General features: G+C 40.5%; 2 protein-coding genes across 4 annotated transcripts; one reads left to right on the top strand and one right to left on the bottom strand.

Annotated features, from left to right (window-relative positions):
• Positions 1 to 187: 187 nt before the first annotated feature.
• On the top strand, positions 188 to 2,955 carry mrpl14 (mitochondrial ribosomal protein L14). 3 transcript variants are annotated; one of them, XM_069658347.1, is made up of 3 exons: positions 188 to 227; positions 1,066 to 1,168; positions 1,800 to 2,955. In XM_069658347.1, the coding sequence occupies exons 1-3, from the start codon at positions 203 to 205 to the stop codon at positions 2,164 to 2,166; spliced, it is 495 nt and encodes a 164-aa protein (XP_069514448.1). In that variant the 5' UTR covers positions 188 to 202; the 3' UTR covers positions 2,167 to 2,955. The 3 variants fall into 3 exon arrangements, with proteins under 3 accessions (XP_069514448.1, XP_069514450.1, XP_069514449.1); XM_069658349.1 differs by having other exon boundaries at positions 188 to 237; XM_069658348.1 differs by lacking the exon at positions 188 to 227 and adding an exon at positions 841 to 861.
• LOC138588311 (calpain-1 catalytic subunit-like) lies at positions 2,455 to 16,696 on the bottom strand. Its single transcript, XM_069658350.1, has 23 exons — positions 16,626 to 16,696; positions 14,159 to 14,176; positions 12,575 to 12,821; positions 11,475 to 11,544; positions 11,269 to 11,387; positions 8,555 to 8,688; positions 8,268 to 8,436; positions 8,032 to 8,115; positions 7,852 to 7,937; positions 7,395 to 7,469; positions 6,475 to 6,635; positions 6,178 to 6,347; positions 6,054 to 6,065; positions 5,756 to 5,967; positions 5,635 to 5,674; positions 5,464 to 5,529; positions 4,653 to 4,710; positions 4,429 to 4,493; positions 4,249 to 4,317; positions 4,082 to 4,160; positions 3,874 to 3,987; positions 3,489 to 3,547; positions 2,455 to 3,408 (listed from the first exon to the last, which is right to left on the bottom strand). The coding sequence occupies exons 3-23, from the start codon at positions 12,818 to 12,820 to the stop codon at positions 3,382 to 3,384; spliced, it is 2,115 nt and encodes a 704-aa protein (XP_069514451.1). The 5' UTR covers position 12,821; positions 14,159 to 14,176; positions 16,626 to 16,696; the 3' UTR covers positions 2,455 to 3,381.
• Between the last annotated feature and the right edge of the window lie 1,544 nt (positions 16,697 to 18,240).

Raw genomic sequence — 18,240 nt, 5'->3', positions numbered from 1 at the left:
TAACTTTTCCGATTTTTCCAACACCGCTTGAAGATTCATAGCGTGACGCGAGTAGAACTAGCTCGTATAGAAAGACGATGACATCTTCGAATCGTCTTCAATTAATAGCTTCTATACAATTCTATTTCTACGCTTTCCCCGGCGCATTTGTTAGATAAACAGGAGATCTGACAAGCTAATGCTGCATTCATGTGCCCCTCTGATGTTCCCATCCCCGAAGTTGAAAGGTAGACGAAGGTTTGTTCATAAGCTTTTACCTCACAATGTGGGAACACAATGACTGTAGTCTATGGAACAACATGGACGCCACTAAAATGATGTATATTAGTCATTGCTCTGAACTACTTAGGTTACTGTATGTTGACAGCAGCTGAGGGCTACAGCTTATTACGATGTCGAGAATTACAAATGACCCAAGCATTGGCATGAAACACATTTATTTAGTTTGGGACATCCAAGCCCACATTTACGTTGGTCCTAAAATAAAGTCATGGCCGTCAACTCGGCAGGTCGAGAAGCAAAAGTTCTCCGACTTTCCAAGCTTAGCGACGTAAGGGGGGCTTCATGTAGATTTTCCCAGTTGGAAACTGATTTTTCAGATTATTCGGATACCCCTTGAATGCATAGTAACTAGAGTCAGCGTTTACATTTTTACAGGTATTCTAACTTGTACGAGCATAAAAAGTTATCAACAGTTAACAAACCAAAGCGCATCTGATCATTAACAAAGAGAAATATCTGTTCCTTATATGCTAAATGAATATTGTTTGTGTTTATCAGCTAGCCCGGCTAAAGGCTATTTGTCGCATTATTATGACGTCATATCTTACTTTTGACATTGGCATGGAGCATGATAGAAGGGTAACGTTAACAAGATAGTTAACATTAACTTAAACGTTCGCGCTAGAACTTAAACTTGTTTAGTGTTCTAATTCGGGCCAAAGACCAAAGTGACTCTAATCTGTTGGGACTTGTACGCCCATGTGAATGTTAGCTAATGCTAGAGATATCATTAGCAAACACTTAGCCTGTTAGCTGCTAACGAGGTATCATTTCTCTTCCTAGCTGACACAGGTTTCGCTGTAGATATGGCTCTTCCCAAACTTTCAAGTTCCTTCATCGGTCTCCTCGTAGAGACATCGTCCATGGTTCATCAGAGGACTTTTAGGTAAGATATTCGCTGCCAGATTTAAGAGCCCAATGTCAGTAAAACCTGGCGTGTGGTGTGGCTAAACGGTCACTTTCTATGAGGGACATGCTTCGGGGTATCACAGTAATTAAATAAAGTATCCGTCGACTAAAATGTTGTTTAATTTTAATGTTGACATTCACTGTGCAAAACTGCAGGAGCAGACTTTGACAGATAAACTTATTTATTATATATTAATTTATTGTTTGATTATTTTAAGTGATGTTAATACTGTTTACTGTAGATATCTGTTTAAGGGGAAATTTGTAAGTGAGAAAATTGAGGAGACTTTATTTCCCCATTTAGTTTACTTCTGTTTTTTCACACATTTCTACATTCTGGTCTAAAGGCAGATCTGTAGGGGAGCTATAAAAAAAATAGTTGGGGTTAGATATTAAAGTTGTGCCCTGAAGCCAAGCCATTTAATCTAATATGTAGCTAGAACAGTAATGTTGTGCCTCTTTGCAGCCTCTTCTTAGAAAAGTTATTTTTTTGGACTGACTGCTGGCTGAGGGTTGTCTGTAGGAGAGCTGTAATCTATATCATGTTCTGTGCTGTAATAGATAGTTTTTAAGTCAATAATGATCAATTTTGTTTTTTGCCTTGACAGTGTATCCGCTGTTGCATCAGCCATTCAAAAAATGACCAGAGTGCGTGTGGTGGACAACAGCTCCCTCGGAAACACACCTTATCACCGTGCACCGAGAGTGATCCACGTCTACACCAAGAACGGGGTGGGAAAAGTTGGTGACAAAGTGTTGCTCGCTATCAAAGGACAGAAGAAGAAAGCTTTGATTGTTGGACACAAAATGCCAGGAGAGCGGATGAGTCCACGCTTCGATTCGAACAATGTTGTTCTCATTGAGGAGAATGGGAACCCTACAGGAACAAGGATTAAGGTTCCCTTACCCACGCAGCTACGTAAAATGGATGGAGATTACTCCAAAGTTCTAGCAATTGCAAGTTCATTTGTTTAAAAACATGATTAAACTGTGATTTTTGAGATAAATATTCTGTGTATTTCACATCCTCTGGGGGTACAGAACATTTTGTGCTTGTTAATGTCCTTAGTAAACCTTTAATGGAGCAAACATTGTCACATTTGCCTCTATACAGCATTTGTTAACGTATGTAATAGACTCAAGTTTTGGTCAACATGTTTGACATTTAATTGAGGCCTCTGTGCTTACAGTAAACCTAACCCTGCCGCATGGGTCATGTAAATGTGGGTCAAACTCATGTTATCATAAACACAATGAACAGGCGAAGGATGAGGGAAATATTTATTAAAGGCACAAACATACATTCACAACACAAAACACATGACTGGCACAGTTATTTTTGTAGCTGTTTATAACATGGATTCATCTATAAGGCATTCAGTGTCATGTGATCCCTGTAAATGTCACAAGAGTGGACAGACACAGCATTTATCCCTAATGTGAGGCAGCTTCAGTAGCAGCTCTCAAGCTAAAGTCTCAGTGCAAAATAAAAAAGTCAAGTAGAACTAAAAGGTCAGCTGAGTGACTTGAACTTCATCTGAAGAAAATGATTGGTGAATTATATAAACAGGCAGAACATGAGTATCAAAGGTCAGAAATAAAAAAACCCCACCTTCATCGACATTAGTCTGTACTGCCACCTACTGGTGAAAGAACGAAACTACCATTTAACACCGAGGTGATCATTTCCTGTTAAATTTCTCTTGTCTTCAAATAAAAAAAATGGAAACATGAGTGCAAAATGATAAAAACTAAAAAGACGTAACGAACAACTTCAGATTCCTTCTATGCTTTGTGTTCCTTTAAGAACGAGCCTTTAGGCAGAACTAATGAACTGAAATTATTGTTAGTAAAGCAGTTAAAATATAGAAATATAAAATCAACTTAAAATTCACATTACAGCTAGTGATTTTTCTCATGCACAGACTCATGCTGTTTATACAGAGATGACAGATTTATGTGGCACCGCGACTGCTTCATACTGTAGGTTTGCATAGATTATAAAACTCGGCTGGGAGACTCTTGGCTTCGTTTTACTTTCTGTTAGACAGATGTTTGGCTATTCTAGGTACGCTGAGGTGCGTTGTGTCAAAGGATCGGCGGTCGCTAAGGCTGAGGGCTCTTCAGGGCTCCAGGTTCATGTCAGCAGTTTCCAAGCACTGAAACCTCCTCCAGTGAAGACGGGCCTCTTCAACCGCACATTGTCAGGTAAAGCCACTAGCAACAGGAGCCGTAACGTTAGATTATCAGGAAACATTGACAAAATATACTGAAATTATCTTGTAAACAGAACTCACCTCTGTGATGTTCATCTCAGCCTCTCCTGTTCCCTCCTTGTCAAGATGCTGGAAAGACCCTGTTGGTACAGGTTTCCACAGTATGTCAGCAGAGAAGGCAAAAGTGCACACGTTTTTTACCAGTGTGGAAGGACAGATAATTATGTAAAAAGAGACACAACTTCTCTTCTGTTAAGTAAAAGTGAAAAAGTCCAGGCTCTGAAACGTCCTCACAGTATAAAGTAAAAAGTGTCCCTCTGAAGGACATCAAGTTAAGCACAGTAACAATTAAAGTAATTGTACTTTGTCACTTTCAATCTCTGGTTTCCAGTAGAGGTGAAGTCCTCACATCATTAACAGTCTGCAAACAAACATTTAGAAAAACATCCTTCACAGTAATACTCACTAAACATGGCTTCGAGCTTGACCAAGCAGCAGATGAAGTTGTCAAAGTCGATCAGCTCGTTCTCTGCGTACCGGGCTACCAGAATCTGGTTCAGTTTGTTATTCAGCTTAAAACCTGCACAGGAAGAGAGCAAGAATAGAAGGTAAGGTTACACTTCTCAGCTGTGAGTGTGTGCAGTAAACAATGACAGAAATGATAATATAAATACCTGCTGCCTCCACAGCAAGACGCATCTCGTACGAGCTCATGGCCCCAGACTTGTCAAGGTCGTATTGTCTAAAAATAACCTGAGAGACGCAGATAGAAACGTCAATAGAATTTCAAGTAGTCCGCCTAATATTCCTTCGACATTGTTATTATTTTACTCGTTCTTACCAGCCACTTTCGGATCTTGTTCCAGAGGATCTGAAACTCCACCAGCCCCAAACGAGCACTACCATCTTTCTGGTTAACACAAAGTCAAGGGCTGAAACTAAACAGAGACGGTGCGTGTTTTTTTGTTTCTGTTAAAATCAAACAAACTTTTTGCGTATGTGCTACAACTAAAGAGGATACATCCATCAGGTTGACCATGGTCCTACATGACTCCACGCTGAAGCCGTCCGTCTTCAGATCTTGGTCTGAAAAAGTAAAAACACAGTTACACAGAGGCTCAGAATAGAGCCAGGCCAGGAAATGAGGTGTGCACACTCTGCAGTGGAATCTAATACAGCAATGGGAGATATATTACTAATACGTTAACTTTCAAGTAGGGATTGTATATGTAACAAAAAACTCACGCCGGGTGACGACTCTGTTGAGAATAGTCCTGAGCTCGCGAATGGAAATCTCCATGTCCTGGGAAAGCACAGATGACGAGAACAGACAGTTTGTTGCTCTTTACTTTATTTTCTACACATTATAAAGAGTGATGCATAATTTAATTTATTTTAAGGTTTAGCTTTTACTGTATTGGTCCGATTATAAGACGACCCCCCTCTTCAGGACTAATATTTTCGAAAGACTTTTTGAAGACCAAAATTGTTTTCATAAAGATTTATGACTTTTAGATTAAAGTTGTCAGATTTAAATTAAATAAAAAGCCTTTTAAAACTTCAATAAATCATTAACCATCAACGTGAGGTCTATTTGTAGAGCAGTCCTGAAACAGCTGGATGACAGCTCTGGTAACAGGCACACCTTCGTTCTGTTCTTCAGTAACACACTCACACTCTCCTGTCAGTCTCTTGGAAGAGGCCGCTTTGAGGACCACGGTGCGATTCATCTGTTACCATCTGTTAGGTAAGACTGTAAGCGCTTTTAAGACATTCTTCTGACGGCTGGCAGGTGACTTTACAGATAAGTGGCACCGTCTACTGTTGTGAACGTATTTTGTCCTTTAAAAGTCTGGACCCCGAATATAAGACGACCCCACTTTTTCAGATGTAATTCAAGGAGAAAAAGTCTTACATTCAGACCAATAGGAAATATAAACTACAGCACACTATTGCAACGACCATTACTGTTATTATTATATAAAAATGATTTAAGTAGTGTAAGCAAGTAAAAATGCAAACAGGTTGAAAACAGACATTTGTTTTCAGGACTTACCTCTCCTGCGAGTTGGGCGAACATGGACTTAAAAGAGTCATCAATGTCGTCTTCACTTATTTCTTCCTGTAGAAAAAAACAAATTTATACTGTAGGCATTGGTTTACAACTAATATGATACAAATAGTTCATTTTTTCCAGTTGTGTTAGTTTTGTATCACGGATACGTACATCATCTTCTAAATCAGCAGAGATTTCATCATCCAGTTCTCTGCAAATTACAAAAACATTTAAGCATGAGAATGACACCTAAAAGATACATGCGCTGAAATGAAATGCAAAAGACACATACTCTGTTTCTGATTGCTTCTCAGTGAAGACTCGGAGGACAAAGTCGGCCTCTTTGCTGGCCTCAAAGGTGGAGGGCACGATGAGGTACTCTCCGGGGGGCAGACGGAGCCGCGTGCTCACCTCTCGCAGGTTAATGAAAGTCTCAGAGCGAGCGCACGATGAGTGGTTCAAGAAGAAGTTTTTCTTCAAGTGGACGTTCTGGCAGCCTTTGAACTATGGGCAGAAGAAACAAAATGTGTGTTGAGATGCATTTGAAACATAAAAACATGATAAACTACGATAATTGATGCTCTGCTTACCTCTTCTGGAATCTGCAAAAGAAGAGATGGGGGAGAAAAAACATAAATGAGTTGAGGCAATGCAAAAACAATGTTAACGTGTAAAGAGCAAAGGAACAATTCAGGTGTCCATCTCTGTTCTGACCTCGTACAGAGCAAAGCCGATGGTGTGCATGTCCTGACCGTGGCGCCGATATCTGCGGCGGTCCTTCTGCATGAGAGCGACCAAAAAGCTGCACGCCACCTCATCGTCCTCCGGGTCGTCGTCCTCCTCCAGCAGCGTGATCTTATACTGGGGGTTGATCCAAAACGTGTCTGCACAGATGATGCATTCATGTTAGCCTGACCTGTTTGCACTGTAACAGACAATTACTTACATGGCAATATTATTAATCCAAGACATGACGGGCATTTGTCCTGTGACCATGCACTCGGGACTCACTGGGATTGTTCCTGCAGCCTCCAGCGGTGCTGCCTCTCCTCCACGAGCCGTAGAACTTGATGGTGTTCCAGTGGCTGAGACCGTCCTCGCTCAGAGCGTCAGGAGTCAAGTTACAGATCTCCAGCCGGTTAAACTGCCTCAAGAATTCCCTGAAGGACATCCTGGAAGATTTAGAGTAAAGTTTTGGGTAAGAAACCCTGAATGCACTCATTAACTTCCATGCAGAGAGATGAAGGATTGATACCACTCTCGTGTCAGTGTGGTAAATATAAATCGACAATTAGCAGCTGGTTAGCTGAAGCCACAGATGGAGGATAATAAGGAGCATGAAGAAGAGGACTGATTTAACAAGCTGCATCAATAGTGTTTGTTTGCGTCATTAGCTTAAAGTAAACTACTTCCCTTATGTGCTGTGTGCCTCTGCTAATGCTAGCTACAGCAACAGGCCGCTGCAAGCTAGCAGGAGCTGTGCATCACCCATTTTTAAAGTAACATAAGATGAATCTGCTGTACCATGAAGTATTCAACTCGTGCAGTGCTTCAGACGTTTGTGCTCACAGCTGAATTATTGTGTAAATCCACAGATGCTTTCGTGGTGACTGAGATTTGAATTGTGATTGTTTGTTGTTGTGTACTTTTTGTAAGGATTTGTGTAGTTTAATAGCATTGCATCAAATTAATTAGCTTGCTTTGTGCATTATAATCATGTACTCGGGATATTTGAATCTTGTTTGTCTGTAGTTATATTATTTATTATTGGTTATATGCATCAAACATTATAAATACATGCCATAAACAATCTAGCCCCCTGGTAGCTCTGGGCCAATGCTGCAGGTCTCTAACGTTGTCAAAATACTCCTTTAAAATACCTCCAGAGCATAAAAGTGCCGTACAATTCGACAGCACATGGGACATCTCACCAAAACTCTCCATCTTCCATCTTTAGATGCAGGTCTTCTCGTTCAGAGGGGTCAACCTCATCCCATTCAGGAGCGCTACACACGACAAGACAAAGAGACAGAATAAACAGTCAGAATCATTTGTGCCACCTTCTGCTCAGGAGTGTGGGTCAGACACCAGACTTGAAATCTAAATAACTGAAAGAATAAATTAATTGATGAGTTCATAAATAACCCCTGAATTTCAAAGATCCTTCCTCATTATCTCTCCCCGTGTCCCGTACCTTTCCCGTGTTCACTGACACACCTGACAATCCCGCACAATCGTGTCTGATGTTTCCCTGCCATTTTCACTTGTTTATTTAGTACAAAGTGTCCATAGATAAAACACACATCAAAGAGGAAACTGAGCAGAAAATAACTAGGGATGGAAATATTTTTAGAGCCTGAAATATTAACTACGCTTTGGCACACTCACTTGTCGCTCCAGGCACCGGTCCACTCCACCTGGCCCCAAGGGTTACGTATTCGGATGAGGCGCTCCATGTTTCCTCGGAAATCCACCTAAAAGACAGACAGAGTGACGGGTAACCTAGAAACATTCTTATTCTTTATAATGATAGAGAATTAAATACAACACAGTCATAAAAAGACAGACCTCCTTAATTCCAGTGACAGAGTAGGCGTGGCCCTTCACAAGCTTCTTGAATGTTACAGCCTCCATGTCGAAGGCGCTGGTGATCTGTAATTATACAAAAACATGATCACTGCACCTGAGTATGAATTGCCCCGCATGGAAATAAATAGAAATGCTTTTAATGTTATTGGCTTTCTCGAGATGGTGCAGCATTGATCTGCGTGTCTTGGTTGTGAGCCAGCGTGTTCAGCACTCACATCGATGGAGCAGCCCAGCAGAGAGCCTCTCTCCAGAGCTTTGGCGATGATCCTGTGCAGATCTCTGGGAGCGCTGCGGAGCTCGTACATCTCAGACACGCCACCTGTGAAATCCTCGAAGCCTTCAGTGGTGCTTCCTCCGGACAGAGCCTCATAGGAGCCATTCAGCCTGACACCAAACCACAAGAACACACTTTAATGGCCACTCATAATGCACTTCAGAATATGATTCCTCTTGCTCTGCTAAATACACTCATGCTGAATTATTTAGCTCTCTCAATACCCACTTTGCGTACGCTTTCTCCAGGAGAGCACTCCAGAACTCATTGCCCTCAGCAGAATGGACAAACATGAGCTCGCCGTCTTTGACAGGCAGCCTGTCGTCAATCACAACATCCACCCACTCGCCGAACTGCCAGAACTGCAACACAGAGCAATAATCAAGAACTGCATCAGTCTAAACTGCTTGCTCTGTAAGAGAGGCCTCTAATACGAAGCAAATTCAGCATACTGCGAGTATATTTGGTTTATCCTTCTTGTCTAACCCTGACAAAACTATGCTAGTTATCAATTCGGTAAGTCAACAAAGAGCTTCCAAGTGATATGATATTATAAAAAAAGAAAGAAGTTGCAGGTGCTACACCTTCACTACAGCAGCATTATGGCACAAGTAGATCGGACTATACTTACATTTGTTGATTTCATTAAAGAAATGTGTTAATATGTATTTTTATTGCATGTATGACAGTTTTAAATCACTCTTTCTCAGAGGTGGAAGTAACACGTTAGTACTCATGTTTCTGTAATTGAGTAACTTTTTATTGTACTTTTTTTCAGTCAGTAATTTTCCTTTACTTTAGTTTGTTTTAACTGAAGTCATAAAGTAATTCCCTACATTTATACATCCATCCGTTACTGAGTAAAGTATTAATTTACGGGTATTACAAGCTTGAAAGAAAAACTGATCAGATCAAAGTGTCATGCATCGCGTCAAAACAGCGGTGCCGGTTGATTTTCACTGAGTCCGAAGCGAAGAAGGAGAGCTGGGCTGCAGCTACCCAGGCCCGATGCATAACGTGAGTGAACCGCGAATGACACAGAAGAGAGTTCGAAGGAAACGCCACCTTTGACACAGACTGAAGGAAGTTTTTTGTTTAACCAGAAACAGCCGTTAGATCGCTCTCTTCAAAGCCACCAGACTCCATTAACAAAAAGAAGTAATTCTACCGCTGCCTTGTTACATTTCGTAACACATTTAACCCTTTGAAACACCACAGAATAACAAACAAACTAACCGACTGAGGCAGCGGTAGACCATCAGCAACTCCTGTGTTCTGTGAGGTAAAATAACTGTTTTTGTCAATGCAGTCTGGTGGCTATGAAGAGAGCTAATTAAACTGCTGTTATTTGTTAAACAGAGGATCTTACTCTTGAACAAAAGGATCATCTCTCGTCATTTTGACACCAAAACATGTAAACACAGGGCCCAGGTTTTTCTGCTGCGGCCCAGGCGGCGCCAAACGTACTTTGGAGCAAATCAATATAGAAACATATTTTAAAGCCTTAAGTAGGCGTACTTTAATGTCTTTTAAGGACAACGATTACAAGGCTTGAGTGCTTTAATCAAGACTCTGTTGTAGGATGATATACAGTATGTGAAGCACAATTAATTTCTCTCATCAGGAAAAGCCAAAGTGTTTGCTGGTCTCTGAGCACTCTTGCTCTCCTCCCTCTTGGCACAGAGCTCCAGGATCAAGGTAATTTATAGGTCAATAGGCAGTGCTTTCATGTGTGTGATTTCTGATCTGTGACATAACATTGCTATATCCATTCTTCCATTTTCCTCCGCTTATCTGGGGTCAGGTCGCAGGCTGCCTAACATTTTCCAGCTCCTCCTGGGGGATCCTGAGATGTTCCCACGCCAGGTGGGATATATAATCCCAACAGCGAGCTCTGGGTCTACCCCGGGGTCTTCTCCCAGTTGGAGGTACCTGGAAAACCTCCACAGGGAGGCGCTTAGGAGAGAAGGGTCCAAATGCAGACCTCTTTCCTCAGGCACCTAGTTCTGTGAGCCAATGAGGTTTGAGCATGGGCACACGTGACCTCCATACTCAAGCACTAGCTCATAGCCGTTAGCATCTAGCTTTGCAATGCTGTTTAATAAACTAAATAAACAATGTGTGATCAGCCAGTAACTATACAACTGAAAGGACGTTGTTTTTTCTTATTCTCCCGATCCATGAAAATACAATCCTCCCGCATGATGCACCTGAGCAGAGAGGTCTGATGTACCTGAGCAGAGAGGTCTGATGCACCTGAGCAGAGAGGTCTGATGCACCTGAGCAGAGAGGTCTGAGGCACCTATCAGAGAGGTCTGAGGCACCTATCAGAGAGGTCTGAGGGACCTATCAGAGAGGTCTGAGGGACCTATCAGAGAGGTCTGATTCACCTGAGCAGAGAGGTCTGATGTACCTGAGCAGAGAGGTCTGAGGCACCTATCAGAGAGGTCTGAGGCACCTATCAGAGAGGTCTGATGTACCTGAGCAGAGAGGTCTGATGCACCTGAGCAGAGAGGTCTGAGGCACCTATCAGAGAGGTCTGAGGGACCTATCAGAGAGGTCTGATTCACCTGAGCAGAGAGGTCTGAGGCACCTATCAGAGAGGTCTGAGGCACCTATCAGAGAGGTCTGAGGGACCTATCAGAGAGGTCTGAGGGACCTATCAGAGAGGTCTGAGGGACCTATCAGAGAGGTCTGATTCACCTGAGCAGAGAGGTCTGATGTACCTGAGCAGAGAGGTCTGATGTACCTGAGCAGAGAGGTCTAAGGTAATGTATTTGGACCCTCTTGGCACAGGAGGCATCCTAATAAGATGCTTGAACCGCCTCAACAAAATTGCTCTGGAGCAAACCCGGAGTTAACCCTCACTAATGGCAAACATAGCTTTGTAACACAGGGCTCTGATAGGAAGACAAAATAGCACAGGATTATCTTTAAAGCACCTGAAAGTGGAAGATTCCTGCGTAGTCTTCTTGGAAGGACTGACCATGAGGGACCACGCGATGAAGGAGCCTCTCATTCAGCGTGAGAGAGGCGATGGCTGCTAAGAGCCAGCAGTCACCTGAAAGAGAGGAGAAGCATTTAGTTAAATCTAAATCTCTTACTTTTTAGGACAGATTCAATGATAGCAAAAACAACGAGGCCTCACCCAGCGCTCCCTGACAGATGTCCGTCCTGGTGGCTCCGCCCACAATAAACTGAGGTTCATCTGTCAGTTCCTATGGAGAAATGAAACGCCTCAATCAACACAGATAAAGTATCAGAATGAAGAAAGGTCTTTTTATTCTCCCTTTAACTTATATTTATCTTTTTCGGCTTTCTTGTTTCTGTTCTTTTTCCATCTCATCTTTTCTGCTTTTGTTTTGTTTGTCAAAGCACTTTGAGAAGTTTTAAAGGCACCAAAGAAAGAAAGTTATTCTAAATATTATCATCCTTAATGCAACACATCTTTCAAACCACCGCTATTCTTACACCTACACGTCAGCTTCCCGTGTGTTTATGAAGCACTGTAAACAAATGTCAGAGCGAAGGAGTGGTCAGAATGCCACCACGCGATGCCAACAGCTGCGGTGGTCTGAAGGCTTCCTGTCCCTGCTTGTCCTACTCTGTCTGCAGACATGAGATAACACAGTGTCACTGATATGTCTGCGTACATGTGTTTCTCTTTTGAGTTCCAGTCATTCCTCTTGTGAGGGTCTACATAAAAACCAATCCAAAGATGATGATAGAGGTAATGTACTTAACTTCCAGCTTTAATTCTGGAGTATGTGTCTTAAAAACGTAATTGTTAATGGGGATATAAAAAGTACATTTATTTCATCCTTTACATATTAAATATCAGTTTTATACAATAGCTGTAATGCCACATTTCTAAAATGAAGTTTTAAATGATAATAACATTTGCAAGAAATGCCAAAAACTGCAGTTCTTCCAGTGGCCACTAGAGGCTGGCTCCAAAACGTTACAGCAGAATTAAACATGTTTACAGCCTGGTATAAAACACAATTTTGGTCTCTATAGATAATTTCTCTATTTATGACAACAATACAGGGGTGAAAGTTCATATAACTCATCTATTCAAATTATATTAAGGCCTAAAGTTAGGAGTGTAGGAGCTTTGAGGGACTTTGGTGGATGCTGCTAGCTGTCAAAAAGGCAGTTGACAAACCAATGGGTGATGTAACACTGGTTACATCCATTGTTTATACAGTTCCTTAGAAATGCTCATGATTCCCTCTTCTTTCTCACCGTGGGTCTCATCCACTCCACGCCTTGGGTTTTGGAGGAATGGGGGGCGAGCTCCTTGAAGCCCAGCGATTCAGGCTCAGCGGGGAAACACAGGTCTTCAAACAGGCAGCCCGACTCCACACATTCCTGCTTCAGCGCCTCGTAGTCCTGGTTGGAGAAGTGCACAGCCTGCTCGTTGGAGCCCATGCCTTCTGCCCGCAGCCGGTTGGCGTAAATGCTCGCAGATATTCCTCCGGTCGGGTCCATTCTGGAGGAGGATAAAAATAAGGGTGGGTATGAACTGTGGAGGCTATAAATAGCAGAAATGTAATCAGCGGCACACTCTTGTCTAAGAGTTACAGCACAGCAATTAGACGTGGGTGTGTGCAGTAAGATAATGTTTGTACTAGTGATATAGAATATGGACTACGCCTTCCATCAATAAATCTGACTCTTTGTTTGATTACATATGTGTTATACATTATTAAAGTAACATAAAGATGAATATTTAAAATAAAGGATACAATTTATAACAAAAAGTCGAGACAATTGAGGAAACAGAGGTCAGGTCCTGATGTTATTTATCATTAAAGGACTTTAAAGGTTTACCAACTTGTAGGACTTGAGTCTAACAATTTGAACCTTATTAGAATTTTCACTCGTGATTTATTAGTTTTAGACTTTCAGTTTGAATCTGACGACTTTTAGGCCGACAGATTCATTATTTAATATTTAATAAAAACAGAACTCAACAATATTTCTCGGCGTATTAGTCGCCATAGGCCCATGATATAGTTTTATTGCCATAAATCTCCCAGGATACAATATTATTTTAAACCTTTTGTGATATACACAATATGTATGTATTGTGAAATCATTCATAGCTTTTTATCGCCTCATTTTAACTGCAAATTATGTCCCCCAGAGGAATTATCTGCCAATGTAAGTTAATATCACCAAATAGTCTAAACTATTATTACAGGTATTTTGAACAATGCAACTGGCACAAAAGGTTATGCAACCCCTTCGGAAAATTGTGAATTACAAAGTAATTTATGGTTATTTTCTTCCCAAAAAGCTTAATTTTTAGCTGCAATGTTATTGCTATAATTTCTAAAAGATCAATATTTGGCGTCCATATATCCATACAATATTGTAACAGATAATATCACGATATTTACTCCTTGAGGGACCTCTTTTCTGGTTAGGCTAAACTTTCTGAGTGACGCAAGACTTAAATAACAGGGATGATATTATCCGCACGTTATCATTATCTGCAGATAATGGCTTGAAAATTACATATCGGCATCAGCAGATATTTTATTTTCCTGCCGATATTTTCCGCTGATAAAACAACGCTTTAATTCGGCCAAAATGCTCGACAATTCCCTTAAAAGGGGGTCGGAAAATATCTGCAAAAAATCCAATATTGTGCATCCATATTCAGAGGTAAAATGTAAATCCAAGTTAATGTGCTGTTATATGAGCTTGAGTCAGAAGCATAATTAAAGCAGTGAAATAAAAGACGTACGGGAAGCACACAGAAGAAAAGCGACTTAAACACAGCAAAGCAAGGATTAACACAACACATCAGAAACATGATACCTTTGCTGTAAAGGCAGGCTGAGAGGAAGAACGAGACAAAAAGGGAGAGAAAGGTCAATCACTGAACTTTTACCGCATTTTCTTTTAACATTTCCGATCACTCAGAGGTACAGCTTGTGCAGCTGTGCTCGGAAAAGCAGACCCTAATGGACTTCAGTGTTTATGACTCTGTGGGGGTCTTTAGCTCTCCTGTGAATGCACTTGCTTTCCAAGGCCGGAGACTTTCACAACTGTCAGACAAATCTCGAGAGAGCTTAATAGCTCTGTGAGGAAACGAGGAGTTCAAATAACAACCAAATACATCCGTTTAGAAGTGGGCTGTTAAGTTGAAACTTGGCTTGTCTTGAATTAGTGCTGGAAAGACTAGAAGAAGGGGTGATCTTTTACACCTCTCTGCTCAACACGACAGGAATCCCAATGAGCTCTGTTTAAACAAACAGTCCAGACACTCAGAGGAAGAGGGGGAGAACAGCGATGAGGGACCAGGAGAACAAGCAGAGATTCAGGGAACAAAATACATTTGTTACCGTGCAAAATAAGCTAAACGTGATAGAATCAATGCTACAACAGGCGAGGACATTGTCCGTTGTTTACTGGGCCAGCCCCCCAACCCTGAGGCCCCTCACGTCTGTAGAGTCTGCAGGAATGTCCCTCCGCTCTGTTAAACAGCGAGACAGAGTCTACTGCTGGCTGTGGACCAAAAGGATATCACTTTTCTCCCCTGATGGGCAGAGAAAAGCTGATCATTACATTCCTGTGATGACGATGTTATCCATAGGACTTCAACCTCAACAATACCCTAAAACAACCAGCAGCCTCTCTGTCCGAATACAGGGGTCCCACCCTGTAATCTATAGAGCAGTGCTGGGGAAGCTACTTTCATGTAAGGCTTTGCTAACGACCAATTATGGAAGAAGCTGAACTACATTAAAGCTAACAGAGGGAGAGAGTTTATATTTAACTATTACTTATATGTGATACAAACTGATATTAAAATATAAACATGCTAGCAAACAATGCTGCTCGCTGGACTTTCGCGCAAATAAAATAAATACCCCACTATTCATGGAAAAGTGCAAAGAATGTCAAATTTGCTTTTGTATACAATATCCAGGTGTGTTTTTTTTGCACCAGGTTAGAAAGGTAACTCCTTAAAAAACATGACACAGCTTCTCTGAACATTAACAAACATATCTGTAACTAATTAACTATTATAACTATTACTATTATCAAATATTTTACAAAGGTGAGCAGACAATCCAGCTTCCTGTAAAACACCTGAGAGCTAAAACCTGTCCTGAACAAAACAATTCATGGGAACAAAACTGCAAGAAATGTTAAATTTCTCTTGTAAACAAACCATGGTTTTCTGTTATCTGACTGCAACTAAAACAGAGAAGAAAAAATATATTTAACTCACACCTTGCTTTTCTTTTGTGGCCCAAAGTTTTTTGTAGTGTCCACGAAAAGGAGGAAAGAGTACGGGTTCAAAGTAATGTGTAAAAAACTGTTTTGAAGCAAAATATAACGCAAAAAAACTCACATGGAAAGGAACAATGTCACTCAACTGAGATTATTGTAAAACGTGCGAACTTGTTTCTTGATCAGACATTAATCAAAGAAGTAAAACACGCCCCTATTTAAAGGAAAGGTGAAGGAAATACAACTTTAGTTTGTAAACAAATCCATCAGCCAGGCACCACCTTTGAAAGTCGTTTGGAGTCCACTTAGGGGGTTTGCACGATCAGGGATTATTCAGTTAGCCAGGTAACTTCTTAAATAGCACGCAAAATATCTAAGATTGTTTGTTTATAGATAACAATAATCAATACCGGTGACTAATGTATCATCTGGGCATGCAGCCAGGATGGAATAAAAAGATGGACAGGGCAGGACAAAGAGGGATCCATTACTGTCGAGAAGCAACCTTAAAATAAAAATTAATCATTAGTTTCCTTTATGGTCCCAAGTTGTGTCTAGTTTCAGTCGTTGATTGCACAAAGCAAATAAAAAGGTAATTTTACTTCTTAAATTCACAATAACAAGCCACTAGTCCCAAACACAGCTAAAAAGGCAGGATCGTGCTGCACACATATGAGCTGCTATCTATGAAAATGTCGCATTATGTCAGACGTATTAATGCAGCTCAGACAGTTTGCAGCACCTGTTCATTACAGTACAAGCAGGCCTGTCTTTATGTGCGCTCTGGCCTGCGGTCTGCTTCAAAGATTTAACACAACAAAAGATCTTTTACAGCAAAACCACGCGTACTACGCACCGGATGTCATACCTGAATGAAGCCCGCGTGTCTGAATATGACAGCTGTGATCACTATTATTAGTGCAGCTTAAAGTACATTGAATCAAAGTAACCGCGCGGTGGCCTATAGTACAATAACAGCATGAAGCACCGTTAACTTTAAGCTAGCTTAATTAAATAGGCGGTAAATCAAGACAAGTGAACTCACCACCGCTTCAAACGCTACTTTCAGCTCCTTCCAAGGAGTCAGACGGTGATAATCGTGTAAGTCTGAGAAGAGGGGGGCAGTGATTTTGGTAAGCAAGGTCTAGATCCAGCCCTCTCTGCCGCACGCGCGCACACACACACTCAGACACACAGACACACACACGCACACACCCGCTGCAGCGAAAGACCAGCCCCTGCAGGAGGAGGGGCACCGATCACATGCTGTAACACATACGGCCGCTAGGGGTGCTAGAGACAATAGGGATCCGGTTAATTACATGCTTTATTTATTTATTTACCCATCTAAGTATTAATTTAATATAATTAAATTGTATCACATTTTATTTTATTGACACAAATAGGTATGGTAAAGAGATACAGAATATGCAATTAAAATTTAACTGACAAATAAAATATGTATATATATTTGTATATTTGTATGTATATATCAAAAGACAATTATATGTAATACATTTAAAAAGAAAGAAAGAAAGACAGGTAAGCATTAAGATACAAAAATAAATCAGCCAGAGGTTTCAATTAATTATTTGATTTTATCCTATTTTACTGGATTGTTTTATTTTTAATTAAATTTTTGTATTTTATTTTATTTTATAATGTTAAAACAGCTTCACACTTTTTGAGAAATATTAGATAAGTTGAGGCCTTAGATAGTGTGTGAGAGAAGAAAGTAGCCTACTTGATAAAATAAATAACAACATTTTGACAAAGAAAATGTAAAAAAAGAAAAAAGTTAACTTATGCAACAGGAAACAATCTTGGTTACAAGGCTAAAACAAAAACTATAGGTTTAAAAACTACATGTGTAATTGGCAAATACATTAACAATTATAGCCTACCTGAAATGATCTTTTATCGTTAGCAAAGGTGCTGTAGTAGCAATATGTTTTATGTTATGCCATATTTACTGTATGGTTACAGATATATAGTTATATGGGTAAAAACTGGTGAAAGAGAAGAAAAAATAATTCAAAAAAGTTAAAAGAAAAGAGGTGAATTCTTCTTATTAATGTGCCACAGTATTGAATATGTTCTTATTTATATAAGTGCAATCTTAGTTAACAGAGTGTCCTGTGTCAAGACTAAATAAGGAACCAAACTGCCCTGTTTTTTTTAGAAACAGGCTCACCAAATATTGAAAACCTATTAAATGAATTATATTAGGGATTAGGTGAAAATTCATTGTTGACCTCCTTTCCTAATTAACAAATATTACAGGTGAACTATATTGTATGTTTTCCTCTTTGAAAGAGAAACTACTGTGTTCACAGGTCGATATAAAATATGATCATTATAAAAGTTAATCATTAGCTTGAACTTGTGGGCGACATTAAACTCCATCTATGAAAATCCTTTTGATGTCTCCTCCAAACTGAAACAATTGGATGTCACCTGAAAGATAACATTCAGGAAACAACTGCAAAGGTCAAAGGTCACCAACCCCCACATCCATTTGGCCTGTAACCTGAGCAGAGCCAAGTAGTTACTGATGCTGTTAGTCTTTGGTCATAAAGCAGACAAATGTTTGTAACATCAGGAAATTCACATCCTGCCGCAGAATATTGTAGACCTACAAATTAATTACCTGTCATGTC

Source organism: Semicossyphus pulcher, unplaced genomic scaffold (genome assembly GCF_022749685.1).
Source record: "Semicossyphus pulcher isolate SPU_LCO1_2020_fin unplaced genomic scaffold, fSemPul1.0.p SCAF_12, whole genome shotgun sequence".
Classification (NCBI taxonomy): domain Eukaryota; kingdom Metazoa; phylum Chordata; class Actinopteri; order Labriformes; family Labridae; genus Semicossyphus; species Semicossyphus pulcher.
This window is presented reverse-complemented; position numbering and strand designations above follow the sequence as displayed.

Bases quoted from the DNA above. Each gene is read 5' to 3' on its own strand.
- mrpl14 (XM_069658347.1), top strand. From the start codon at position 203: ATGTTCCCATCCCCGAAGTTGAAAG. The intron at 228-1,065 runs GTAGACGAAGGT...TTCTCTTCCTAG, and splicing joins CCCATCCCCGAAGTTGAAAG to CTGACACAGGTTTCGCTGTA. The intron at 1,169-1,799 runs GTAAGATATTCG...TTGCCTTGACAG, and splicing joins GTTCATCAGAGGACTTTTAG to TGTATCCGCTGTTGCATCAG.
- LOC138588311 (XM_069658350.1), bottom strand. From the start codon at position 12,820: ATGGACCCGACCGGAGGAATATCTGCGAGCATTTACGCCAACCGGCTG. The intron at 11,545-12,574 runs GTGAGAAAGAAG...ATTTCTCCATAG, and splicing joins TGGAGTGGATGAGACCCACG to GAACTGACAGATGAACCTCA. The intron at 4,318-4,428 runs GTATCCTCTTTA...TGTGTTAACCAG, and splicing joins CCATGGTCAACCTGATGGAT to AAAGATGGTAGTGCTCGTTT.